Source organism: Stegostoma tigrinum, chromosome 2, assembly GCF_030684315.1.
Source record: "Stegostoma tigrinum isolate sSteTig4 chromosome 2, sSteTig4.hap1, whole genome shotgun sequence".
NCBI classification, from domain to species: Eukaryota; Metazoa; Chordata; class Chondrichthyes; order Orectolobiformes; family Stegostomatidae; genus Stegostoma; species Stegostoma tigrinum.
Window position 1 is genome coordinate 34,774,856 of NC_081355.1, and position 26,571 is coordinate 34,801,426.

At 37.9% G+C, this 26,571-nt stretch overlaps 1 protein-coding gene across 20 annotated transcripts in view; it reads left to right on the forward strand.

The window, feature by feature from the left end:
* Positions 1-25,313, forward strand: part of LOC125446315 (activity-dependent neuroprotector homeobox protein 2) — a 37,434-nt gene extending 12,121 nt beyond the window's left edge. For 16 of the 20 annotated variants that reach the window (XM_048519813.2, XM_048519860.2, XM_048519893.2 and 13 more), the window contains 4 exons: positions 445-579; positions 10,465-10,583; positions 17,313-17,402; positions 18,885-25,313. In XM_048519813.2, the coding sequence (XP_048375770.1) occupies positions 10,476-10,583; positions 17,313-17,402; positions 18,885-21,578 (2,892 nt within the window). In that variant the 5' untranslated portion in view covers positions 445-579; positions 10,465-10,475 and the 3' untranslated portion in view covers positions 21,579-25,313. The remainder of the gene's footprint in view (positions 1-444; positions 580-10,464; positions 10,584-17,312; positions 17,403-18,884) is intronic. The other 4 variants (XM_048519912.2, XM_048519954.2, XM_048519962.2 and 1 more) reach the window with 1 other exon arrangement.
* The last annotated feature ends 1,258 nt before the right edge of the window (positions 25,314-26,571 follow it).

Genomic DNA, 26,571 nt, shown 5'->3' on the forward strand with positions numbered 1-26,571 from the left:
TCGTTGCACACACACTTCCTTGATTTAAAGAAGTGGTGTTTCTAAGCATTAAATCTTTACAGCAGCTTTGCTCAACTTAACCACCTCTTATCAGTGTGGATGAATAGTTTGCTGTAAGCATAGAGTTTGTTGAGTAAGAATTTAAACAAGTAGTGCCAAAGGGCTCTTGTTTGAATCAAGTTTACAGGCCTTAACAATGACTTTCATTGCATGAATGTTGTCCATAAATTTACTTGTTAAGGTTTTACTGGATTATACAGTGATCATTGACACAAGAGACAAACTCTGAGTTCTGGAAAATAGAACAAAGGCTGCATTTATGCCAAGCAATGCTGGTGCACCATCAATTGTAATGGAAACCAGCTTCTTGATTGATATGTTTTTCTTAAGCACATATCTTTTGAGTTGATTGTTGATATTCTCACCTCTTGTTCTCTTTTTAAGGGCAGAAGGGTGAGAAGATCTCTTTAGTTATCACAGTACTATTCTTAAAAAGCATGCGTACAAAAGCAATCAACTGGGCTGTATCATGTCGACGGATTCATCGAGCTACAGTGTGAAGCATTCGCAGTACTTCAGGTGCTACTGTAGTTGTTGAAAGACACCTTTGAACAAAGATGACACTCATTTTTATGTTGTAGAAGCATCAAGTGATGTGCTTTGGATTGCTGTTATTATTTCTTTGTTTTAAAGTGAATAAAAAGTCAGCAGCCACAGCTATTGTATCTTTAATTACTTTGCCACCTGTACATTATACATTGTGTTTTGCCAAGAAATGGCAAATGTGAAATCATGTTTCACTGCAGTCCTTATCTTTTGCTGGTTGAGAGAAAAATGACTTGAGCTTTCAAACTGGTCTTCAGCTTTGTACAAAGCATACTGTTCAAGGGAAAACTATCCTTAAATTTGCTGTATGTCATTATTCCAAATTACCTTTATACTACTTGACATGCTTTGATGACATATAAAACAAATGCTCATTGCAACTGTTAACAGAGATTCATTTCCCATTCTGTGTGGAAGTTTTGATTTCTTAATAAATGGTCGCATTATTGCTTGATGAGATTGTACATTTTAGCAAAAAGTAAAAGCCAGTCTAGCAGTACGTGCTAGCTTGCAACTAAGAGCACACCTTTGGGTTAGAAATGTGCACTAGGTGTGATAAACAACCAAGTGTGAAGGTTTTTTTTGCACCAAGTTTTAAGATTGATTGAACATCAAAGTTGAATTCTGTACTTGCACCCAATCATGAGTTTTAAATGTGGCTCTGAAAGCTGCTTTTCCCTCTACTGTCTTCACCTTGTGGTTCATGACATTACTTGGTGATCACCATGGCTGCAGATTGGATCTGTAGCTCCTGATCATCTGCAGTGTTGCTGGCTACTTTCAAATATATTGACTCAAAGGATTGTTTCTGGGGCTCCAGATTGGCTTCTGTCACTTGGGTCTTGCACGCAGGGCATGGTAGGGTTCTCCATAATTTTTCTTCTCGGTGACCAGCACCTTCTGGAAGCAGATGTCATGCAGCAATAAGAATTTTGTTTTGCAAACACAGCTTAGAGCACTGGTGCTATGTTCTCTGTACTGCAGAATTCTCAGAGGAAGATGAGGGGCTGAGACTGGTATTCTTTGACTGTCAACCATCCAGTCAGGGTCTGCAGTTTGGAGACCATCGATCCAGATCATTGATATATAAATCTGGGAAAGCTAGGGCCCAAACACCTGGGAAGCTCCAATTGAAAACTTGCCACACTATGTCAAACATCCATTATCCATTGCTCTGTTTTTGTCACTCAGCTAATTTTGTGCCTCTGTTGCTAATGTCACTATTTTTATTCCATGAGTTCAAACTTTGTTCATAAGTATCAAAAACAGAAATTGCTGGAAAAGCTGAGCAAGTCTGGCAGCATCTGTGAAGAGAAATCGGAGTTAACATTTCAAGTCCATTGACCCTTCCTCAGAATATCAGGTAACCCTGATATACCCTTCATTAGTTTCTCATTACTCTGACCTCTCCGATTAACTAACTTCTTAATTTTAGCGTTGCCTCTGCCAAATTTTGTGTACCTTTCTCTGATATGCTAGTTCCTGTAGCCATGTCAAGTTAATTTTAAACCCTCCTAGCGCTATCAGAACACCCCAAAAGGACCTCTGTTATGGCTCAGTTCAGGTGTAGACCATCTGGCCTATATGGTTTCCATCCTAACTATTGAAATACGTATCACTGTAGCTCTTCCAGTTTTCCTTGTACAACCTCTACAGCTGAGCCACCTTGAAGTGCCTTGAATTTGGGTCTGACTGTAGTCCCCAGTCAAACCAACCTTTCATCAATGTTCAAACTTGAACAGCGGCTGGAGACCATGATGTACTCTGAGCATGCCCTGTCCTACCAACCTAGTGTGTTTTGACTGCTTGGTGGTCACCCATTCCCTCTCCCTGCGTACCGTTGAGCTGGGGAGTGACTATATCTATAAACCCACACAGCTCTCTCTCTCTCACTGATGCACTGCAGTGACACCATCTGCTGCTCAAAGTCTGAAATGTGGAGGTGAAGCTGCTGCAACTGATTACACTTGCTACACATCTGGTTATTGCACGTGTCCCGGAATTGCACAGGACATGGATTCTCAGGGTTGATGCATCCCTGCCATTTCTTTTTATTAACTCTCTTACTTCTAAAACAACTTGCCAGAACAATAAACCTTGCAACTGTTACTGAAATCTTATTATTGATAAATCTGATTAATACTTGACATAATTTACTTGTTGTATTAAACATTGAGGCACTTCTTTCCCTTTTGTGCACCAAATTCCCACAAGAAGCAAATTCAATACCAGAATCAGGTATGATCCCCTGACCAAATGCCCGTTACTGATGGAGAGGGATTGGAATTGGCTAGAGAATAGTGTTGGACTAAGACAACTGCTTCAGTATTCATAGGAAATTATGGCTAATCTGGCACGTTGGGCAAGGAATCTGACAGCACTGACATTGGAGGGGTTGAGAAATTATATTGAAATAGTTAGGTGTCCTCTATCTTGAATTTATACATTTGTAAGTTTGAAGTAAACTTGAGTGAACAATGTAATGTTCCGTGGATGCCTCAAAATGTTTGGGGAGCCTTACTCTTTTAATTGATACTCAAAAAGCTGGCACTAGATGTCCTTTTTTTTTCACACCAGCAAGTTAAAAAGGATGTTAGAGTTTGATTGCAGGGTAAAGTTAATAATGTGCAAGTGGCATTACATGATATTCTCTGCCAAGCTGAGTAGACCCAGCTAAAGGAACCATCAAATTGAACAATGGAAGGGATGTTTTGGAGGATGGAGCAGTTTGTTGTTGAAGTCTAATGCATCATAAAGTCACAAATGGACTGGTGATTATTTGGTGTCATTTCAGTGCTGTGGAAACATTTGAACTGTTTGAAATATGGGGATAACTGGAGAAGTGTGCAGTAATTTAAGACTAAAACACGTTTATTGACTTTGAGTCAGAGGGGAGTTTGCCATCGTTGTAATTTGTAAAGCTAGCAGAGTTGAGGTTCCCTGCCGCATGTGGATTGCAGTGGTTCAGGAAGGCAGCTCACCACCACCAGTTTGGGCCAGCTTGAGATGGGCAATAAATGCTGCCCAGCCAGTGGTATCCATGACCCACAAGTGAACAAAAATAATGTTTCTGAAGAGTTCAATGAAATCATTAGCTTGACTGCCGTTTCATCTGTGTTAATCTTTGCTGGCATTCAATTCTGCTGTGTTCCTTGTGGGTAATTTCAATTAGTTATCTCTTGGTTGCTGGTCAGCTTCTAAAATTTGTTGAGGTACGATAACTCAGTGTAGAAATGATATGCTTGTAGGTTTTAACTAAACTTGAATGAACAATATAATTTTGCAAATTGATGACTTGGAAGCATTTTTGAGCTCTCTATAAAAGTGTATTTTCTCATCAGCAAACTGTGAAGTCCTGGGATTAAGAGAGCACTTTTGCTGTGACCCAGACTGGCCGTTGGTTAACTACCTTCTGCAACAACTTGCATCAGTTACTGATCGATGTAAGAAATTACTTTCTACACATAAAATGTACTGCTGTTCTTCATTTAACTACATCACCATATAGTGTAGCAGGACTGTAAAATGTTTTTTCTTTAAGCAACTGCAGAAACAAAGAATTTCTATTGCTTCTCTGCTTCATAATCTTGCCAAGCGGCACATCATGTATGCTTTATTGCCTGTCTTGTGCCATTCTTTGACATCTACTGTTGCTTGTCTGCGAACGCTCTGACGTTCATCATCCAAGTATATGGAGGTTGATTTCTTATGCTGTGCTCCATTTACAAAGAGATTTGCGTAGCTTTTCAGCTCTGATCAAATGTCCAAAATATTAACTTTTTTTCTCCTGAGTGCCACCATTTTAGGCATTTTTTCAAGAATGTCAAGTACCTTTTCCATTTACAGACCATACGACAAAAATAATCATTAGCTTGTGTCTTAGCGTCCGCATTTAAAAGACCTGTATTTTCTTCCGAAAGATCTCTCCTCAGTTTTCTAAGGCATGTGGGAAACTTGATCACGGTAAATTGAGTTTTTTCTTAAATTTGGGCAGTCTAGTTGTGACATTCTTCATTTTTCATAAAACTCGCTTCGGCTGTCTTTATCCTTCTAGCTTTTTTGCCATTTTCTGTCATTGTTTGCTCTAAATGGACAAATATTTCCTTGTTCCAGTGTAACACACTCCATTTTCAATGTTTAGTTTCTTTGATAAATGTGAATTGTGTATGAATACCTTAAAAAAAAGAGAATGGAAGTTGGAAGGGATACATTTGAAGAAACCAGAGTGATAATTGAAGTGAATGGTGTTGCTCCTGAACCAGTAGATAATTTTGTCCATTTGGAATAAACAGAGGCTGCAGTAGTAACTAGAAGAATGTGACCCTCCACTCCCAAATTTTCAATACCATTTATTTGGCTAACTGCTGGCATAAAGCTTCTATCTTCCAGCAGTTTTTGTTTCATTGGTTTTGTTTTCTATATATTGCTGAGGATATTGATGTATTTGCTCATTAACATTTTCTGCATTTGCTTAAAGAAAAAACATGTTACAGTCCTTCTAGTCCTGCTACACTATATGGTGATGTAGTTAAATGAAGAACAGAAGTACATTTTATGTGTAGAAAGGATATTGATGTATTTGTTCATTAACAATTGCTTTTTTTGTAAAGCTAAAAACATTAAGCTGACTGTCTTCTCAATATGAATTCAGTGTTCAAAAGAATTGAAACAAACATTCTCCCAATGACCTTTCTTGGGTTTGGTCATACTTCAGAAGTGTGAACGTTCTAATTGCTGACACTACTAACAAGGTAACCTCTGAGATATTACTCCCATCTTCATTGAGTGCTTTTACATTTTGTAAGCAAATGAATTGATGAGGAAAAAGTAGTTGGAGAAGGATAGGTAGATGTGGACATTGTCCAGTCATGTTACCTTTTGGATTGAGCACTGGGTGAGGACAACACAGATGCTGGTGAGACTGAGGGGTACTTAACATGGGAATGAGAATATAAAGATATGTAAAATGCTTTATTCATGGAACCTGAGCCTTGCTGTTAGGCTAGCCGTTGTTGCCCATCCTTCATTGCCTGTGAGCCCCCAACCCTTTTGTATACCCCTTTTGAGTTGTACCCATTTTCTGATTGTAACGCTCGAGCCAGATTGGAGGATGAGACTTGGCTTTATAGACAATAAGTTTTATTTTACTTTTTGCTTACAGTATGGGTCAGGCACTGAACAGTGTCGTTTTTTGTCCTGTTTGTAATAAATTTGTGTTATTACATGAACCATATAAAGTAGTCTTATTGTGAACATCAGAAAGAAAATTTCAATACATTTTACTCCCACAACAATCTTACAGCTCTGAAACTTCAGTGAAGGATCACTTCTGTCTTCACACTAAAACTTCTTGTTCCTTTGGCTTGTTTTTAATTTGTTTCCTTTTCAGCAATGTTCTGTGCAATCACTCAATTTTTTTTAGTTGACGTATTTTTCTGAGACCCTTTTTTAAAAAAAGCTGCTCGCTCTGGTTACTTACTACTTAACATAAGAACATAAGAACTTTGAGCAGGAGTAGGCCATCTGGCCCCTCGAGCCTGCCCCGCCATTTAATAAGATTGTGGCTGAGCTTTTTGAGACTCAGCTCTACTTATCTGCCCACTCACCATAACCCTTAATTCCTTTATTGTTCAAAAATTTATCTAACCTTGCCTTAAAAACGTTCGTTCAGCAAGTTAGCTTTAACCGCTTCACTGGGCAGGGAATTCCACAGATTGGAAACCCTTTGGGTGAAGAAGTTCCTCCTGATCTCAGTCCTACATCTGCTTCCCTATATTTTGAGGCAATACTGTCTAGTCCTAGTTTCAGTTGCTAGCGGAAACGACCTCCCTGCCTCCACCTTACCTACTCCCTTCATGATCTTATATGTTTCTGTAAGATCTCCCCTCATTCTTCTCTAACGTGCTCCTTACACTTGCATTTTTAATAGCCTAGGAGAGTGGCTTCCTCTTTGGTACATGAACAGCCTTCTGTTCATGGATCTTTGACTTGCTGACCAATAAGTCAATTGGGACTTCTTTATGGACTTCTTTATGTCACTAGACTTCTGTCTTGAGGGAGACAGCAGTTTCATAGAACCAAAGAATGAATCATGGAATACTTGCAGTGTGGAAAAAAGCCATTCATCCCATTGAGTCTGCACTAACCCTCTGAGGGCCATCCTACCCAGATCCAACGCCCTGCCATATCCCCATAATCCCTGAGTTACTATGGCTAACCTACACATGCCAGGACACAGCAGACAATTTAGCATTGGCCAATTCAACTAATTTGCCCATCTTTGGACTATGGGAGGAAACCAGAGCACCCAGCAAAAACTAAAGCAGATGTGGGGAGAACATGCAATCTCCACGCCCACAGTTACCCAAGGCTGGAATTGAACCTAGACCTTGGTGCTGTGAAGCAGCACTGCTCATCACTGAGCCGTTGATCCTTTTTGTAATTTTTTTTTGCAAATTCACTGAGCTATACACTTCCAAGGGTTTAAAGACCTTATTTAAAATGCATGTAAACAAAGCAGACCTCAAGAAACACTGGTGCCAGTCATGAAACAAATCTAGTGAAACTAAAATCCATGTCGTCTTCTTAGCACAAAATAACATCAGTGATAAATTATGAGCCTTCATTTTATCTCCCAACAGGAAAAAATGAAATATCTTTGAAATGCATTTTCATTTTCAGTTACAGTTCCCTCATCTCAGTGTAGCTATCCTTCACTTTGACAATAGAAACACACTAAATTTAAATGTGCAAAACTCTTTCATGGCAATCATATTGTACACAAATTAGTTTTGACTATGATATTGTTTCTTCCTGCAATGTGATTTTTAAACTCTGTGGTCTTAGCGTTAAACTCCCATGAAACCATCTCCGATTTTTGATATGAAACCTTGCTGAGTTAATAGATTATGGTTAGCATAAATAAGTCTTTGTAACTTCTTCAAGGCGGGCATCTTTGGAGGACGCTCTGCAATAGCGTTTTCAGTCACTCACACAGCAAGAACTGCAGATGCTGGAGTCCTGATGAAGGGTGTAAACACAAAATATCGACTTCCATGCTCTTCTGACGCTGCCTGATCTGTGTTCCTCTAGCTCCACACTGTATTAACTCTGACTTCAGCATCTGCAGTTCTTGCTATCTCGTAAGTCTTTGCAAAGTTGTTGGATATGTAGACTTCAAGGTATTGTAAAGCCAGTGTCAAACTAAAAGTCTCTGACGTTGAAAGTTTCTGTTGGCATGAATTCACCTTTCGTGAAAAAAACACTGGTTGTCAGTCTCTAAGTCTTCCTCTTGTTAGAATACTGCACCAGTACAGTCTTCATTGGCATCAGCAGCCAATTTAAGGGGCTTAGGATTATTTATTGCTGCTAAAATCAGTGCACTAGGGAGTACAGCTTTCAGTCTGTCAAAGGCACCCTGGCGTATATTTTGCCTATTTAAGTTTTTCTTAATTTAAAAGACTTACCAAAAGAGCCACTATAATGCTGAAATTAACAGATTTCAGATAAAACTTGCTTGTGGAGGTATGTAACACAACTTTTTTCATTTTGTCTTGGGCGTGAGTAACCGCACAATTTGCTTTTACTTCTGCTTGTGTGTGTGTGCACCCCCGGCCTTGTTCCACAGTGTGGTCCAAATAGGTTACATCTGCTTTAGCGTTTCACTTTTAGCCAGGTTTATAACAAAATTTGCTGTTTGTCGTACTTTCTTCAGTGGAAGTAATTCCAGCTAATGGTAATATTAGATAAGTCAGTCCCACAGTGAGATCCAGCTTGATAAGCTGTTTTTTTAAAGTCTTACTTTCGTTTACTGTGAAGGCCCAGTCACTGAATATGTTTGTAAAAGTTTACCGGTGTGCTTTTAACAAAGGAACATAAAACTTTCTTATATACCAATTCACAAACTATGGTACATAGAAGGACCATTTGAAACAGTTTTGATACAGAAATATTTTGTCAGAAATAAAGATTTCCGCAACAAACTTACTGGCTCCCAAGTCTCAGTGAAGACTCATCACTGTCGATGTGCTAACTCTCCATGTTCAGCTGGCATGGTTTTAATTGGTTTCCTTTTCAGCAAACTTCTATGCATTCACTCAATGCTATTTAGTTGAGTTTTTTTCTCTCGGCCCCTTTATAAAAAGCTGTTGACTCAGCTGTCTTGTGAGTTTACATGCATTCTTTAAACTGCTGTCTTTTAATAGCCTTGCCAGGAATTTTTCTCTCTGACACCTCAACAGCCTTCTGCTTCTGGAACTTAACTTCTAAAGCTTCAGAACTTATTTCTAGTCAAGGCTACTTAGAAAGTTAATAACTACTGTTCTGCAGTTGTGGATCGTTTCTCTCTGACTGAACTAGAACACTCTTTCCTGTTGCATTGAGCTGTTCACCTCAAGGGTTTAAACACCTCATTAAAATGCATATAAATTAACCAAATCTCCCAACACTCTAATGGCACACAGAAGAAATCTAAAATGAAACTAAAATCTGTCTTGCCCTGCTTAACACACAATAAAATTACACTTTCCACTTGAAGCTATATGTTCTACCTTAGAACCCAGGCTCTCAAACAATAAGAGTTTCATCATGCCACCACTGTTAGGAAGTTCCAGGATTTTGATATAGTGGTTTTACATTTGATTCTGCATGTAGTGAAGGCTAGTTTACTTCAGGCTTTTAAAAGGAAATTTGTTAAGTACCTGCAGTTAAATTTGCAAGGCTGCAGAAGAAGGCTAGTAGAATTGGACTAGATGTGTTCTTGCAGAGAATCAAGATGGATACTCCTGTACTCTAACGATTCTACATTAATCTGTAAGTCTGGATGGTGTATATCTTGGAGGGTAACTGGTACTGCTGGTTTTGCCCTGTCAGACATTCAGCTCTGGGTTTCGTGACTGCAGACTAGGAAAGTGATTTCAAAGCCTTGGCAGGACACTGCAGTGACTCTTGTAGATTCTAATGCTGTAGTGATCTTGTGATAGTGGTGGAGAAAGTGAATGTTTAAAATGGTAAATGTGATATTGATCATGCAGGCTGTTTCTTATGAAGTTGGAGCTGCAGTCATTCATGCAAGTGGAGAGTATTTTGTTGGGGCTTGGTGCTCGGTGCTAGTAATACTGTTGAATCTCGTAAAGATCTGATTAGTTTTATAATGATTCCAAAAATACCATTGAACCTGAACATTTAGTGTTTTAGAAAGCAGTAAAGGATGAACAAAATGCTGATGAGAAAAGAAAATGAGTAACCAGGGAAGTAATAACAGACTGCAAGAGCTTTTCCTATAAGTATATGAAAAGGAGAGTAGATAAAGTAATACCATCTTTTCCTGCCATGTAAGATCTTGCTTCCTTTTGACTTTATGAAGCAGCCAGTAAAGGAGTGAGGAAGCCATCCATGGGATGAGAATGTAACATGCAGATGAGAGAGACTTGTCAATGTCTGATGAAAAGTAGTGTTGGGAATAATCCACTATTATATTTGAGTCCAATAAGTTATGTCCATCATTGTGAAGGATGTTAATGCTGGTGAGTGAATTACGTGCACAGTGAGTATTTGACAATAATATAATGTGCATTAAGCCCAACTTGAAAAGTTTTTCTTACTGTAACAGTGCAATGACTTTTAATTTCCAACTGCAGCATTGAGTGAAATTGCTAACTTGAAAATTGTTGCTGCATACCAGCATTGATAAATACCTAAGCCGAGTGCAAATTAATTTTAGGCCAAAGCAATTAATGGGTGAGATTAGCAAAAGTGCTTTCATCCTGTTGACCAGGCCTCACTTGGGACTAAACATTTCAAAAGTGCAAAGAATCTGGTTTTAACCTAGTGCTGACCTTCATTTCCTTATTTATTAAGTCAAGGTAAAAATGTATCAACTTCCTGTTACCAAGCTAGAAACCATCAGAAAATCCAGAAAGAAGGTGAAAAGGATCCTGTCCGATATTGGTCTGGAATACTGTAAAGAACTACTGGAGGTATGTAATGAGGATATCTATAGAAAATTTAAAAAGTAACCGTTCCTCTATACAGCTAGCAAGTAAATTTCTAATGCTAACTTAATTATCTAAATTTAAAATTTAGTGTTTTATATTTTTCCATAAGTTATGTCTATTCTAACCATTTTTCAGTCTTGGATAACATTCACTGGAGAGCAAGGGTGGTATCAGTGATTTGTGATATCGGTAATTTGATAACCTCCGGTGTGGTTTTACTTGTGTGTTATTATGCCTCAGCTGGCTAGTGGTTGATCTTCCTAGAAGTTGGTAATATAGGGATTTAAATAGGATTTTTTAGAATGCACTAGCTTATTAGTATTCCTCAGCATGAAGTCTTTGTAAATTCCCTACCTGATCAGACTTTGTGATATTGCATTCATGTATACATCTGGCAAAGGCTGGGACCTGAATTTTCAAGAGCGTGTGCTATATTGAAGGACAGGGAGCTAAAACAAGTATAAACAAAAACAGAAATTACTTGTAAATCTCAGCAGGCTTGTTAGTATTTCGGGAGAGAAAGCAAAGTTAATGTTTCAGGCCCAGTGATCTTCAGAACTGATTGTGGTTAGGAAGTGCTATGTATGCTGAATACGGGGTGGTAGGTGGGACAGGAGGAAACAAATGTTGGAAATGGAGCTGAGAGAGGGAGAGAAAAATAGTTGGGCAGACAAAGGAATGAGTAAAGGTCAGTCTGGGAGAATCAATAGCTGGCTGCTAATCTGGAGCATCAGCAGCTGGTAAATAAGTTGTTTGTTATAGCAGCTGTGCCAGGACAAGGTCTGGCGTTTGAGAGCTGGGATAAGGACATGGGACTAGGTACTCAAGCCCTACAGTTATTGAGTTTGATATTGAGTCTTGAAGCCTTCAGACTACTCGGTAGGAGCAATTTTTTAAATCAAAAATGTTGAGCCATTGGAGGTGACTCAGCCAATTCCACCCCATCAAACTTGGACCCAAGCCATTTACTACAATCAGTGGTAACTGAACCAGCTGCTTCTCGTAAGAGACTGGAACTGAAATTGTACCCTTGATAGATTCTCAGTCTAGCTGAGGTCTTGTGCAAGCTTAAGGGTTGGAGTCCAGAGTTAACTTTGTAAAAGACTGGTTCTGTGATGACAAACAACCACGCCGGTATCAACCTCCATTAGAACTAGGTGACCATTTAACCAGATGTTTATTTTGATTCGTTCTGGTTTGGATGTTCCAAGCCAGATGTAGGTGAACTTTCCAGGTTGTGCACCCTCCTGGATACTGGCCTCTGAGTTCTCTTACTCAATTTAGGTCTTGCTGTCTCAAGTCCACATGCTGGCAGCAATTACAATAGCTTGCCGGCCCAGATCCTGATGAAAATTTTAACTGTTTGGCAGATGCTTGCATTTGTTTTGGGGTTTTCTGTATGCTGACCTAGAGTTCCTCTGTTCAGGATAGGTCCTGAGTGTAGCTATCCCTTCACTCAAGTGATGTTCCCCAGGCTCAGTCAGACTGGCGAGGGTGTCCACATTTGTTGAAATACCTTGCAACTCAAATGTTCCACTTGTCGCACTTTCCAACGATAAAGCCAGATGTGCTGCCTGTTTGAAGTCCAGTTGAACTTCAGCTAGTAGGCACGTTTGCATGTTTATATCATTGACCCCACTCTCATCACCACTGAAATAATTCCACATGCTGGTATCCTGTCACCAAGTCATCCTTTATTTATATGTGGAGTCCTTAACATTGACCCAGTTCTCGATGAACAAGGTGTATGATACTGCTGTTGTTATCTGTCTGGGAGGGCTCCTTGGTTGGACCAGACTAATAGCCTCAGTCAGGGAACTCATTTTATGAAGTCCACCTTGCTGACCTCATTACAATCACTACACTCCAAAAGAAGAATGAAGTTATTGGTGATTAACTGGGGAAGTTAAAGATATATCAAATTGAAAGGAAAATATACATTTCAGTGATAGGTACAGCATGTTAGAAGATCAGATGGAATGTAAAAAGGAAATCAAAGAATGACTCAAAGGAAAAATGATGTGAGAGAAAGCTAGCTAAAAATGTAAAAACAATAAGATTTTCTGTAGGTAATTAAAAAGAAAGAGTAACTAAAGGGAGAAAGTAAAACTTTGGGAGAAAGAAATGGTGAAAACATACCAAATACATCCTAGAAATAATGATTCAGAAGGTGAAACAAAAAGAGGAACCTAAAGCAGTTACAGTCATGGGGAAAAACAGACTTCATTCTAGGGTCTTAAAAGATGTGGTTATTAAGATAGTAGATTTTAATTGATTGTAATCTTCCAATATTCCCTAAATTTTGGCAAGTCATATCAGATTGGAAAATAACACGTGACTCCACTGTTCACGAAAGGAGTGAGGCAATAAGAACTGCAGGCCAGTTAGCCTGACATCTGTCAAAGGAAAGATACCAGAGCCTATTAAGGGGGTTAAAGTAGTTCATCTAAAACACCTTAATGAGGCAGAGTCAACATGGTTTTGTGAAAGTGAAATTGTGTTATTAAAGTTGTTTGAGAAAGTAAGAATCAACATAGATAAAGCCAAACCTGTAGGCATGATTGTTGTTGGATTGCTGTAAACTATGTAACGAGGTGCCACATCAAAGTTACTACATAAGAGCTCTGGGTGTAAATTTTACTTAACAATTTGGACAAAGCTTTAGAAAATATCACATATTTCCTGCCCTTCAGAAAGAAGAGAGCAGAAAACAGGAAACTACAGACGAGTTAGCTTGATGTGTGTCACAGGAGAGAAGTTCACAGCTATCATTGTGTGTGGCCATAGTCTTGTTAGAAAACCTCAAGATAATTGGGAAGAATCAGCCTGGTTTATTGGCAAGGAAATCTTATTTAACTGATTTGATGGAGTCCTTGAAAGGAGTAGTATGCTGTGCCTGTGGACCAGGCTTGTCCAACAGCTATATCTTGGTTCACAAAGGATGTATCTGTGGTCCACCAGGCATTGTATAGTTGTTTGTCCAGTCATAGGCTGTTTCACACCTGCATGTGCCGTAAGCCATCACTTGTAAGTCATCAGCAGAAAACTCCTAGGGAAAAGCATCCTGTAATTGGACACAGCATGCAGTGGGAAGGCAAGCAGCGCTGACCAGGTTTTAGTTTCCAGAGCAGTGTAGTGTGGCAGAGAGCAGAATGTGCGTATGTGGGAAACACCAAGAATGCAAGGCAACAAAACTCATGAATATCAGTCTGTGAGCATGAGTGACAGTTTCTGTTTGTATGTGTGCCTGTGTACAAATAATTCTATATGAGTTTGAGGGATTGGGAGAGCAAGTTGGCACCAGACAGAAAAATGTTTCCTCCTCAAAAACCTAGCCACACAGTGATCAAGGACATAAGGATTTCGTCAGGTGATCTGCTTCCAGAAATCTTCTCCCGTGCTCCTTTACCCTGGCCAGCCACAGTGTCCATCACTTGACGTAGAACGTTTCATTCAAATGTTTACCTTGACCCCAGTCCTAACCTCTACCATGGTGATCAGGATATGGGTCCTAGTCTCTCTCAAGTTCTGCTTCCTAACAAAAAACAAATTTTCAAGGGTTTACTTGTGATGACACTTATTAACTAACAAATTTTGTTAAATATTCATTTACCAAAATTACTGCTTTTGGATTTTTTTCTTGAAATTCATCCTCCCCTGAGGTGAAACATTTTGAGAACGCTACTGTTGGCATACTATATTTGAATTTCTAGAAGGCATTTGAGAAGATGCCACATGAGTTACCATGCAAATTAAGAGCTAATAATGTGGAGAGTAACACTGTAGCATGGAAATAAAAATGTTTGGCAGGATGTGATGAGTAGACTCCCACAGGTGTCTGTGCTAGGTTATCAACTTCTACAACTTATATCAATGAGTTGGATGAATGGACTGAAGGTATGGTAGCTAAATTTTCACATGAGAAGACAGGTAGGAGAGTGCTGTGTAGAGGACATAACAGATGAGTGTAGATTAAACAAGTGTTCAGGAATGTGTAGCTTAGGTGCGTTATAAGGGGATGGGTCTGGGTGGGATGCTGCAAGGGTCAGTGTGGACTTGTTGGGTCGAAGGGCCAGTTTCCACACCAAGGGATTTTAAGATCTATGAGTGGGGAGCTGTCTAGCAGTGGGAGTATTATATGGTAAAATGTGAAGACTTAAATTGGTAGCAACTACAGAATTGAGGTGCCGAGGGATCTGGATGTTCTAGCGCAGTAGGCACAGTTGGCATGTATGTACAGCAAATAACTAAGACAAGTGGAATGCTGTCCTTTTTAATACAAAACAAATTAAACATGAAAGTGAAGATGTTATTCATTTCACAGGGCATTGGTAAGACTGTATCTTAAATGCCGTGTGCACTTTGGTCTCCATATTTCAGAAAGGATGTAAATGCATTCAAAGGTCCACCAGACCCGAAATGTTAACTCTGATACTTTTCTTCACAGATGCTGCCAGACCTGATAACTTTTCCAGTGACTTCTGTTTTTGCTCCTGATTTATAGCATCTGCTGTTGTTTCAGTTTTTATGAAAAGACTACTGTTGGGAAGGGAAGCAAAGATTATTAGGGTGGATGAGAATGACATTTGAGACGCAAACCAATACCATGACTTTTCTGAATGGCAGAGCAGGCTCAAGAGATAAAATGGCCTCCCTGCACTTTTAGTGTGTGTGTGTGTGTATATGTATGTTTGTATTGCTGCTTCTTTGTTGTTGTGGGTTCACATTCTTGAAACTGACTCCCTACTAGTACTCTGGGTATGTGTACATACCAAGGTTTTCTGCAGTTCAGTGCAGTTCGCCGTCACTGCCTTGGGCAGTTACAGATGGGCAATAGCTACTGGCCTGTTCCACAGTCCCATGAGCAAATTAATAAACGGGCAAGTCAGAGAAGGCCACTAAATTGATTCATTGGTTTAAGGCATTATCTTTCCAGGAAAGTTGGGCCTATGTATCCATCAAAGTTTAGAAAAATTAGAGAGGATCTTATTGAAACATCTGAGATTCTCAAGACATTTGACAGGATAGATGCTGAAAGGATGTTTGCCCCTTGTTCCAATTAATTGCCTTTAATGCTGAGTTGGACAGATTATTGATTGACGAGAGTCAAAGGATATATAGGGCACAGAAGGGGGAGAAAAAGTCAAGACCTTTGATTAGCTCAGCTCCATGAAGCTATCAAATGATAGAGCATGCTCAAAGTGCTGAATGGTCTACTTCCTCAAAACATTGATTCGTTGTGATATTCGCTGATGTTATTACCGGGCAAGTCAAATTCCAGATTGAAATCTGGCTCAATGGGTCATGTTTTGTTTTGGTTGTACTGACGTGGTTTCACTGAAACATAAGCACACAACATTGCAGTTTTGGTTTTAACAATAAAATTAGTTCATTAAGTTGGGAAAAAAGAAGATTGAATAGAATAGACCAACCTGTTTACACTTTGTACACCTTTAAATACTTTGAAGCATGTGATGAAAGTATAATCACATCAACGTACTCTTGATAGTACCTAAAAATACCCCTTGTACAGTACTCATATGAGAGAAAAATGTTTTTCTACCACCACCAACAGGCTGAACTTAACTGACTTCAGGTCACAGTCTGGGAAATCTGATCCTTTTCCTGGATCTTTCATGCACCCAAGTTTAAATGTTCTCAGTTTCAAATAACCTGTATGTCTGGGACAATCATTAAACTCGTTACCTCAAGGTAATCTAGCTTTGCCATCTTCTCCCATTCTCGGGAATTCTGCTTTATATGTCCATCGCTATCCAAGGATTTCCATAAAACTGTCCCACACTGGGGAGAAAAATCCTTTTTCCAAGCTATAGGTATTTTCCTGAAGTTTAAAATAAAAGTCCCGAACCTTTTAATGTACAATTGTTTACCTCATTTGTGTAAACCCTCCTGAGGTAAATAAAATCACGTCAGTTCCAGCAGCTACTCCCTTCAACTTATTTTAAAAGAAATCGTCCTGGTTACAGAAATAACTAAGTTAAGATATATTCTTTAGACATGTGAAAAGAACCATATGTTACCAACTCAAAATTCAAAAATTTAAAGTAATTAATATGAAAAATATGTATAAATCACCCAATCTATGCCACGGTTGGGGAAGAGCGGTAATAGAACAATATTACTGAAAAAGGCATTGCATTATAAGTTTTGTAGAACTTAATTAAAGTGCATAACATTAGTAGCCATTTATCAGGTCTTGTTCGACCTTGCTTTAATACTGTCTGGCCTGAATTTCAGAAAAGTGACTGCTGTAACTTTTTTTATTTTTGTGCAGTCCTCACTGTACTGATACGGTTCAGGTGTAAATGTCTAAGCGTCCTTCTTGATGTGTGAGCAATTGACTCAAAAATTAATATTATAAGCAAAGTAAAAAAAAAAAGTCGCCCAGGTTAACAAACAACCTGAAGTAAGGTACATTTTTGTGTGTTTCTTTTCTGCTGAATGTATTCATTTCCTGATGTCTCCAGGCATGTACTATGCTGCGTCTGGTCCAGAATATCACTGAATGTCATACCAGAAAGTCTGTTTGGGTATATGCATTATTTCTTAACATTTTGTGTTTGTTTGCTTGCTGTGAGTTATCAATTAACTGGTTTGACTCTTAATATACGCTGTGGATTGAAAACACCAGAGTAGAACACTTATGTAAATGCCAATTTGCTACTAGTGAAAATGTTTATATATTTCCAGGAATTTAGAAGTTATAATCCAGGAGAATACTACGTAAAAAACACAACATGGAATGATGTTTCAGTGTGGCAGCCAATCAAAAGGTCAAAGGTAACCCCAAGTGTTTGCTTGAGATTTAATGTATGCACTTAAGAAAGTGAATACTTGCGTTTGTTAATGCAACTTTTGTGACTCTAAGAAGGATAAAAGTTGCAACCTGCGTTGAGTTTGTGATATGTTCAGTAAGTCTTAAATCCATTATCATCTTAGTTGGGTTCAGGTACATACTACTTTGAAATTTGCATCACACATAGAGTGGTTAAGAAGGCATTTAGCATGCTTGACATCATTAGTCAGATCTTTAAGTTAGGATGTCATGTTGAGATTGTGCAGGACATTGGCAAGGCCTCTTCTGGAGTACAGTGTACAATTCTAGTCGCCCTGGTATAGGAAGGATATTATTACATCAGAGATGGTTCAGAAAGATTTACCAGGATGTTGCTGGGAATGGAAGGTTTGAGTTATAAAAGATAAGCTGGACTTCTTTCACTGTAGCGTAGGAGGTTGAGAGGTGACCTTCTAGAGGTATATGAAATTATGAAGGGCGTAGATAAGGTGAATACCAAAGGTCTTTTCCTTAGGTTGGGGAGTTCAAAACAATGGGATGTATTTTTACGGTGAAGAGGAGAAGGATTTTAAAAGAATATGTGGGGCACCCTTTTTTACACAGAGAAGGTGTTTTGTATGTGGAATGAACTGCTGGAGGAAGTGGTCGATGCAGGTACAGGTACAACATTTAAAAGCCGTTTGGGTAAATAGATGACTAGGAAAGGTTTGGAGGACTATGGATCAAACTCGGGCAAGTGAGACTAGTTTTGTTTGGGAACACAGTCAGCATGGACAAGTTGGACTGAAAGGTCTGTTTCCATTCTGTATGATTGTATCCTGTCAAAGTAACAATGCTTGAAAAACAGGTATGCAATCTGTCTCAGAATGGGTTGATTTTAAAAAAAAATTACAAATCTGTGGTCTTGTGTCTTAGTATCCCTGTTGCTGGGCCAGGTCTGGATTCAAATCCCACCTGGCACAGATTATCATAACCTGTCAGAACAGGTTGATTTTAAAAGTAATGTTTACAATAGGACTTTGTTAATGTCATTTAATATGCGCAACTTAAACTTCTGTGAAACCAACTTTTCAAAATCTTGTTGGGAATAAAGTCTACTTGTTGTAGAAAGTCACATCCAAGAATGTTGCATTGCACCTATTATTTGGAGTAAGTAGTACAAAGAGATTTCATGGTAGCGTGTCCTGTCTACGAAGTATTAACACTAACAATTTTCCTGATTTCCTGGATACCTTAATCAACATTTATTCTTTTATTAACCCATTGAATTTTTTAAAAATCAAATTAGTGCTTTTGGAATTTTTTTTTGTATAAATTGATTGTGTTTCCTGCATAAAACATAACCACACTTCTGAAGTACTTTATTGGCTGTAAAATGCTTTGAACTGTCCTAAATTGTGAGAAGTCTTGTATAAATCTCCCTAATTTCTATTCACTTTTAAAAATGTGTTTATTCTTGTTTGCAGGCTTACCGAACAAAACCATATTGCTGCAGCCTTTGCAATTTTTCAACAAAATTTATTTCTGCTTACAAAAGTCATATGCGATGTTCCCATGAGGATGAGATGGATGTAGAACTGATGGCTAGTTGTCCTAATTGCACATTTATCTCTCATCCCAAGAGTATGAAAAAGCATGTTAAAATATTTCATTCTGATTCTCGGAAAGTGCACAACACTGTTAACCATGTCAATACAGATCAAATAAGACAGATCCAACCCAAAATGTTTCAAGGCAAAATGTCAACCCTAGTCCAGCCTGTTTATTTTTGCAGGGTATGCTCATACAAAGAGGTGTCATTGTATGCCATGAAGAAACATGTTTTTCTATCACACTTTGGCAACTTAGTCAATAATTACATTGGTGAGGTGGAGGAACCGGTATTACTTTCTGTTTACAAGTATTTTTGTAAAGGATGCCAAATGAAAATGGTCACCTATGATGCCTTTCTATATCACATTCTGGATAGACATAAAGAAGTGGAAGGTCCTGTAAAAGCTACAATTGGACACATGGCAGAACTAAGCCCTAGGCTACACATTGCTCCTAAGGCACAAGTGAGCAGTGTTTCTCTGCCAGTGCTCCCGAGTGTGGGATCAGCAGTACCATCACTTAATACCAAATTAACAGGACATATGCTTTCCTGTGTTAAGACTGCTTCACCAGCACACAGTATCAGACCAGTTGGACCAGTACTTTCAAGTGTGAAATCAACAGCTAACATTACCCTACCTGTACCATCAACTTCCTGTGTGAGATCACCTGTAACAGCAGCTGTGCAACAGGCCGTTAATATATTGACCCTTCCTCAAAATATTAAACCAGTAGCCTTGGGATCATTAAGACCAAGCATGAGTTCTTTTCCTTTGCAAAACAATGTTATTCCAGTAACTGTACCCACAGCTGGTCCTGGAGATTTTTCAAAACCCGCACATGTTAACCTTGTATCTGCTACTTTTCAGGTCACTCAGAATAACTTTACAATCCAAGCAGTAAGCCCAGTCCTTCCTCAGGCATTTTTGATGCCGCAGGGATTGACCGTGGATCATACAGCAGGAGCTAATGTTCCTAGAAATGCCTTGCCATCTAATTCACAGACAGTGAGACATTTAATTCAAAGCAACAAACATATCAATGGTGTACCTGCATACACTCTAACCCCAGTTCAGTTTTCTTTGCCTGTTACTCCAGGTAGTATATTGAGTAACAAACCTGCGATGATTTCTACGACACAAGTGCCACTTAATATTTCCCAAACAAATACATTTACTTCTGTATCTCAACAACAAACAAAAGAGTTGCCCACTGAAATTACAGTAATGTCTGCAGTAGGGGAACAGAAGCAGAGTGCAGTAGAATCAGCCGCTGCTGTAGATTATTCTTCACAAAATATCAAGGCTCAACAGTGGAAGAGTTGCTCAGTGTGCAGTGCGTTGCTGCCACTAAGTGCTTATGATAATCATGTTGCGACAGCACATAAAATTGAAGAATATTCTGACAAACCGGAGAAGATTGTAGCCTGTGCTACTTACTTGCAGAGAGTGCGTGCTCAAACAAGTAAGTGTCTTTTCTGTCGAAGTTATATGGATAAAAACGTATTAATGTCCCATTTGCTAATGCATGGCCTGACTTGTTTATTCTGCTCTCTGACATTTCATGATCTCCCAAAACTTTCTGAACATGTGAAGGCTTTGCATGCAGGATTGAGATTTGAGGCTGTTGAAAATGTTAAAGATGGAGTATCAACTGTTTGTGAAATAAATGGTGGTAGTTTTAATTTAACTGTAAAATTGCCAGAAGCTGAAATGGGTCCTAATGATATTCACTTAACACTTATTCCAAACAAAATGTCTACTCCTCATGCACCTTTAGTAATTGAGGTGTGCAGGCAAAAAGAAGAAATTAATATGGAAGAAACTGTAATAGAAGTGCCCCAAAGTTCGAAATGTCCATTTTGTTCAAAACACTTGTCGAGCACAACCTATGAAAACCATTTGCAAGAAGATCATCATGTAGCACCAATGGTACATCCACTGCTGAGAATACCAGCTTTCAAGTGCATTCACTGTCTTGGTGTATACACAGATAGCATGACAACTTCAACAATATCTCTTCATCTGTTGCGTTGTAGAGGCCTTAATAAACAGCAAAGTAATATGTTGTCAAAAAGTGTTCAATCAAAGTGTGAGTTTCCAGAAACTGCCAAGTACAATAATGAACTTACCAATGGGGATAAGATAGATTTGGTATTGCCTCCTCCTAAACGAATAAAGGCTGATGCGATAGCAAATAATTTTGATATCTCCCCTGTGGCAGTAACTGACTCTGCAAACACTAAACATTCTCCACCATTATCAGACCCATCTGCAGTCTTGGCTCTGGTTCCAAAAGGCTTTGAGGATCGCTCGTATGAAGAAAGGAAGCTATTTCTACTTGACTACTTTCATAAGCAACCGTACCCCAGTAATAAAGAAATTGAGATGCTATCTTCAATCTTGTGGCTTTGGAAAAATGATGTTGCCTTTGTCTTTGGCAATAAGCAAAGGCTCTGCTTGAAAGCAATGAAGTACAAACCATCTGTGCTTTTGGGATTCAATATGACTGAATTAAGGAAAGTGAAGCACAATCTGAAACTGGGTGATCTTGATACAAATATTTGACAGCTGTTCTCCCAAACTTGCATAAAGGGATGAATCTAATGGCAGTGAAGATATGGGTGGCCCACAAGTTGGCATAAATGCAAGGAGACAACTATACTCTTAGACAATCAGAGATGAAGAGCAAATGGTCAGATAATTTTGCTTTTGAGGGGGGGGGAGGTGTGCCTTTTGTTCTAATTAGGCTAATTTTCTTATGGCTGGGAACTAGAGGCCAAGAGGAACTTAAATACAGGGTTTAACTTGAATCCTACTTGAAGCCAAAAATGTTGTTATGTTCATTTTAAAAACACTTAGTATGCTGCCAAGTTACTCGCCAATGGTTTTCAGAAATATATATCCTTCTGTAAAAGCAAGAAGGAGTTTAACAGTACTGGATAACTATACAAGATAGATTGTGCTGCCAATACGTTATTACAGGATGAGATTAATATATAATCCTGCAATGTTGATCAACTAAGTTTACATAATTTATGTCCGCCTTGTATTTTATATTTTACTTTAAATTTGGTTGATGTGATAGTCTCTTCCTCTGGAAAAATGGATTTTTGAAGTATTTTTACACCAGGGTAAGAAAATAAATAGAAATTTGGTCATGTTTGATGCAAAGTTGCTTCTGGCACAGCTTTTACTCTTTTGGATGAGCATTATTTTGCTCAACTGATAGTTTCAATAGTTGTTAATGAGGACTGTAGCTGCTCTTTATCTCATTCTATCTATTTTTGACTCAATTTGCTGTTTAAACCTGTAATCCCTAATCATCAAATCACTTGGACTATGCCATAATTACTAATATTTTAATCCCCTGAAGTCATTTTCACAAAACTTTATTTTTCTTGAGTATTTTATCATACATAATTTAGGTATTGAACTTATCTTCAGCTATGATCAAAAGGAATCTTGGGTCTTGCATTGTTTTTAAAATCTACCTTTCTGCACTGTAAAGAATGCACTGCTGTTTCTTTCAACCCTCACCTGTCAATCCTAAAATTTTTAAACACAATTTTTAAAAAATGATATTGGTGTCTGCCACTGTATGTATTGTCCACTGGGTAGCTAATGAATGTACAGGAATGGAGGAAATGATAACAGCTAAGTGTCATCTGATCTGTGGACCACACATTTGATGTTTTTGAAATTAATGGTTAGCTTGTTGTTTAGGTACTGTTCAAGCATGGGATTGATTTATCTTTTGCTTAACAATGATACATAAATATTGCTTCTGAATATTGTTGAAAGTTGTTTTTAAATGAAGATTGCTTATTGTGTTTTAGTCTCAAATGCTTATCATTCCTGAATACAGACTTGATGGCAAGAAAATTATGCTTACCATTGTTTGCAGAAAACAGATGAATACATATTGCAGATTGAAAAGCTCCATACAAGCTAATATTAGTGTTCATTTAGGTCAATAGCATTCGTGTCCATGACTTTTTTTTAAAGAATGTTCATATCTGCAACTTATCCTGTCACCTGCAGAACTGTTATATTATGTAGTGGTTTTCTGTCAATTTAAATCTAAAATTAATCTGAGATTTTCAAATTATGTAAATCTCGAGCTTCTTGGAGAGTTTCAGTAGCTTTGCAAGGATGGTTTTTTTCCCCTCAGTTACTAAAAATTGTATCTATTAGTGCTGTATAAAAGTGAGATTGGTCAAGCTACGGATTTTCCTTTCACAAACCCTGCAAAATTTGTATTCTTTCTTTTGAGGTATAAAATTTGATGTTAGTTTCTTTTAGGAAATGTTCAGGTCTCTCTCTACTGACTTTGTGTGACCATGTTTAAATTAGCTTATAAATTTGCTCAGTTTGAGTTGTAACTTGCTGAATCCATTGTGCACTTTGTAGCCTGATCAGATGTGTTTTATTTCTGACCAAGAGATGTTGCGAAGTTAAGTTTCATTGCCATTTGACATTAATGATATTTATCAGGAATATTGCTTGTACGTTTGTTTTATTTTTATGTGAGTATTCTATTTTCAGACAAAAGCACTGACTTCACTGCCTTTGCTAGGTTGGTTCATTTTCCCTCGCTGATTTATGAGATGCCATTGATTTAGAGCAGTGGAGATCTTCGCAGCAGCAACAGGCAGTTGCTGGTCTTAAATAATGCCTGATGCAAAAAGAACTAAATGGCAGTAACCTCTTTCGGGTTTTTTTGCAATACTTTTTTTTAAACTAATTTCACTTTCTTTTGTCTCAACATTTTTCAAATTATGTTTTACTTTCCAATTTAATGCCTGTGATCATCTAGTCTCAAAAATGAGTGATTTTATTTTGAACTCTTCATTTAAACATTGTGATCAGAACAGAAATGGACAAAATCTTTATCTGCTAAATGTTCATCAAATGTTGACCATCTATACATGATATGTCAACCTCCTTCATGCCGTAACATTTTTCTTTTTCAAACAGTTGATTTTTTGTCCTTCTTCCAGCAACTGTGCCTAGTAGACAATCGGATTTGTAGTCCTGGGTAAGAAGCTGTTGTCTGCATATCTTGCCAATTGTGTCCAACTGATACATAATCAAATCTTATACTGTGCACTGTTTAATTTGGAATACACAGATGAGTTTTGTAAAAGATGGAGTAGTGAAAGAAGGTGGTCAGCAAGGTAATTACCAGCTAGAACATGAGTCCTATTGTATAGACTGTAATTCAAATTAGGGCATCTGTTAGCAGTAGAAAAAAATAATGGGGATGGGGTAGCTGGGGGCAGAGAGAACAGAAAGCATAATTAGTTGGACTTTAATTGTGTTCTGATTTATAAATAACATGTTTTCAAATTGTCCTTAATTGCTAACAATTAAACCATGAATGTTGACAGCCTGTTCACTTATACAATTGATTGATTGAACTCCATTCCTGTAAATTGGGTTTTCAAATTGAACTATTTGCAATGTATTCTTGGCTAATTTTCATGTACAGCCTAGATATTGACTCTTTGTTTTTAGTGCAGTTTCTTTCATGTTTACATGGTTTAATGGTCATGATGTATTATTGCATTCTTAATGGCTAAACTCTGATGTAGCCTCCCTGAAATGCTCAATTAAATTCTTATGATAGAACCATGATTGTACTTGGTAAATACCTTTAATTAAAGGTTAAGTTTTTAACAAAGTAAGATTTAACAAACACATTATGTTGGTCTGATAATGTTTGTGTTTTATTTTGATAAATTTAAATACAGAATATCCATAAGGCATCTAAATAATGTTAGCCTTTGGCAATAGTAAAAGTTTCCTTTTTAATGTATTTGAGCTGTGATGATACTCAAAACTAATTAGAGTTTGTTCTCTACTACCATTATTGCTTAATTAAATAGGCAAGTTTTTTTGCATTGTTGTAAAAGGTGCATATTACTGAGCATCTATGGTCTGGTCTATTTGTATGCCTATTTACATGCCCCTCCATCACTTGGTTTATAAGCTAGTTAAGCTGTCACTTGTTTTTATTTGTTGATTGGTTTTCAGTTGTACATTAGATATGGTTTGTCCTAATATGTTCACAGTTTGTGCATATTCAGTTTAAAAAAAGGTGCTTGTGGCCCATGTGCTTCTGTGTTTCAACAGATTTTTTTGTGTAGGTTTAGTGGTGTAATTATTTGTACATAGTATTACCTTTTTAAAAAATGTTTTTTTTTCTGTATTTGTGCAGTGATTTGTTTTATAAAATTACATTTTATCCCCAGGACAGAAGACCTTTTTATGAAGTACTGTATTAGAGCTTGGAATTTTATGGCCTTTTTATATTCATTCATTGGTTTAATTTTTCTCAAGTAATTAAAAAAAACACAACTTTTGCATTTTTGTCGTTCTTGGTCGTCAGTTTTCGTCCTCACATGTCCACTTTCAATATGAAACAATTGGAATAGATACATTGAAATGTCACCTGTTAAGTTTCTAAATCATGTGTAACTCTGTATCTAGTGGTCTTTATGATGCAGATTTTAAAACTGGGTCAGAAACCTAATGAATATCTTGCACCTTTGAAGCCAACTTATAATGTGGCAATTTAAATTGCTGATATTAAACACAGATATGAGACTCTTGCTTTCCCAAGGTCAGGAAATGAAACTGAAATTGAAATGAGTCTGCATTAAACAATGGAACTTCAAAATGTCAGCAGCTTGGTATTTTCAGCATGTATAGCATAATGACCGTACAGTGTGAACTGCAACCAAAGGTGATAGTAGAGTAAAACCTGCTCTAGTCATCTACTGCAGCTGTTGAGTTACCTAGACATCTTGGATCCTCCTCACCATTGGGATTGTGCAAAACTTGCCTAGAGGACAAAGCAGCATGCACCAGTCACCCCAGTCTGATCAAAATCCTCAGTGTAAGTTTAGCTGTAAAAGCACAACTGGTGGTGGATTTCTGTTCACAATATTCCAGATGTAGTCTGACTAGTTTCTGGTACAATTTTACCAAGACCTTTTTTTACTCCCTACTATCTGCTGAACTCGCATGCTAACTTTTTGTGAGTTTATGCACAAGATCTCCCAAATTTCTTTGAGCTTTATGTATTTTTTAATTTCCATTTAAGTATATTATATTCATCACCTTAAATCATGCAAAGTAGACAAGAAAAAAGTTACTCTTTTTTAGTGGAGAGATGGAGATTCAGAGCAAACTGATTTTAAAGTGGACCTCGAACTTCACTGCAGTCATTATTAACCTTTATGATCCATTTCATCTACCTGTGATGTTGGACAAGGATTATGAAAACACAGGCAGTCAGAGATTCAATAGAGTTGGTGGTGCTCCAGAATATGGTGGTGTTAGTATGCACGTGAAATATGACACTACAGCTTTGGACAATGTCATTAAAGGACACTGGATTATTAATAGCAAGGGTAATAGGAAATAGCCGAGGATCGATCCTTGAGAGTTGAAGATTTTGGTCTCCACACCCAAATTCTGAGAAACCTACAGAATTAACTTGTTCCAAAGCCACAAACCTACATTGTGACAATGGCAGTTTATCACAAAGTTT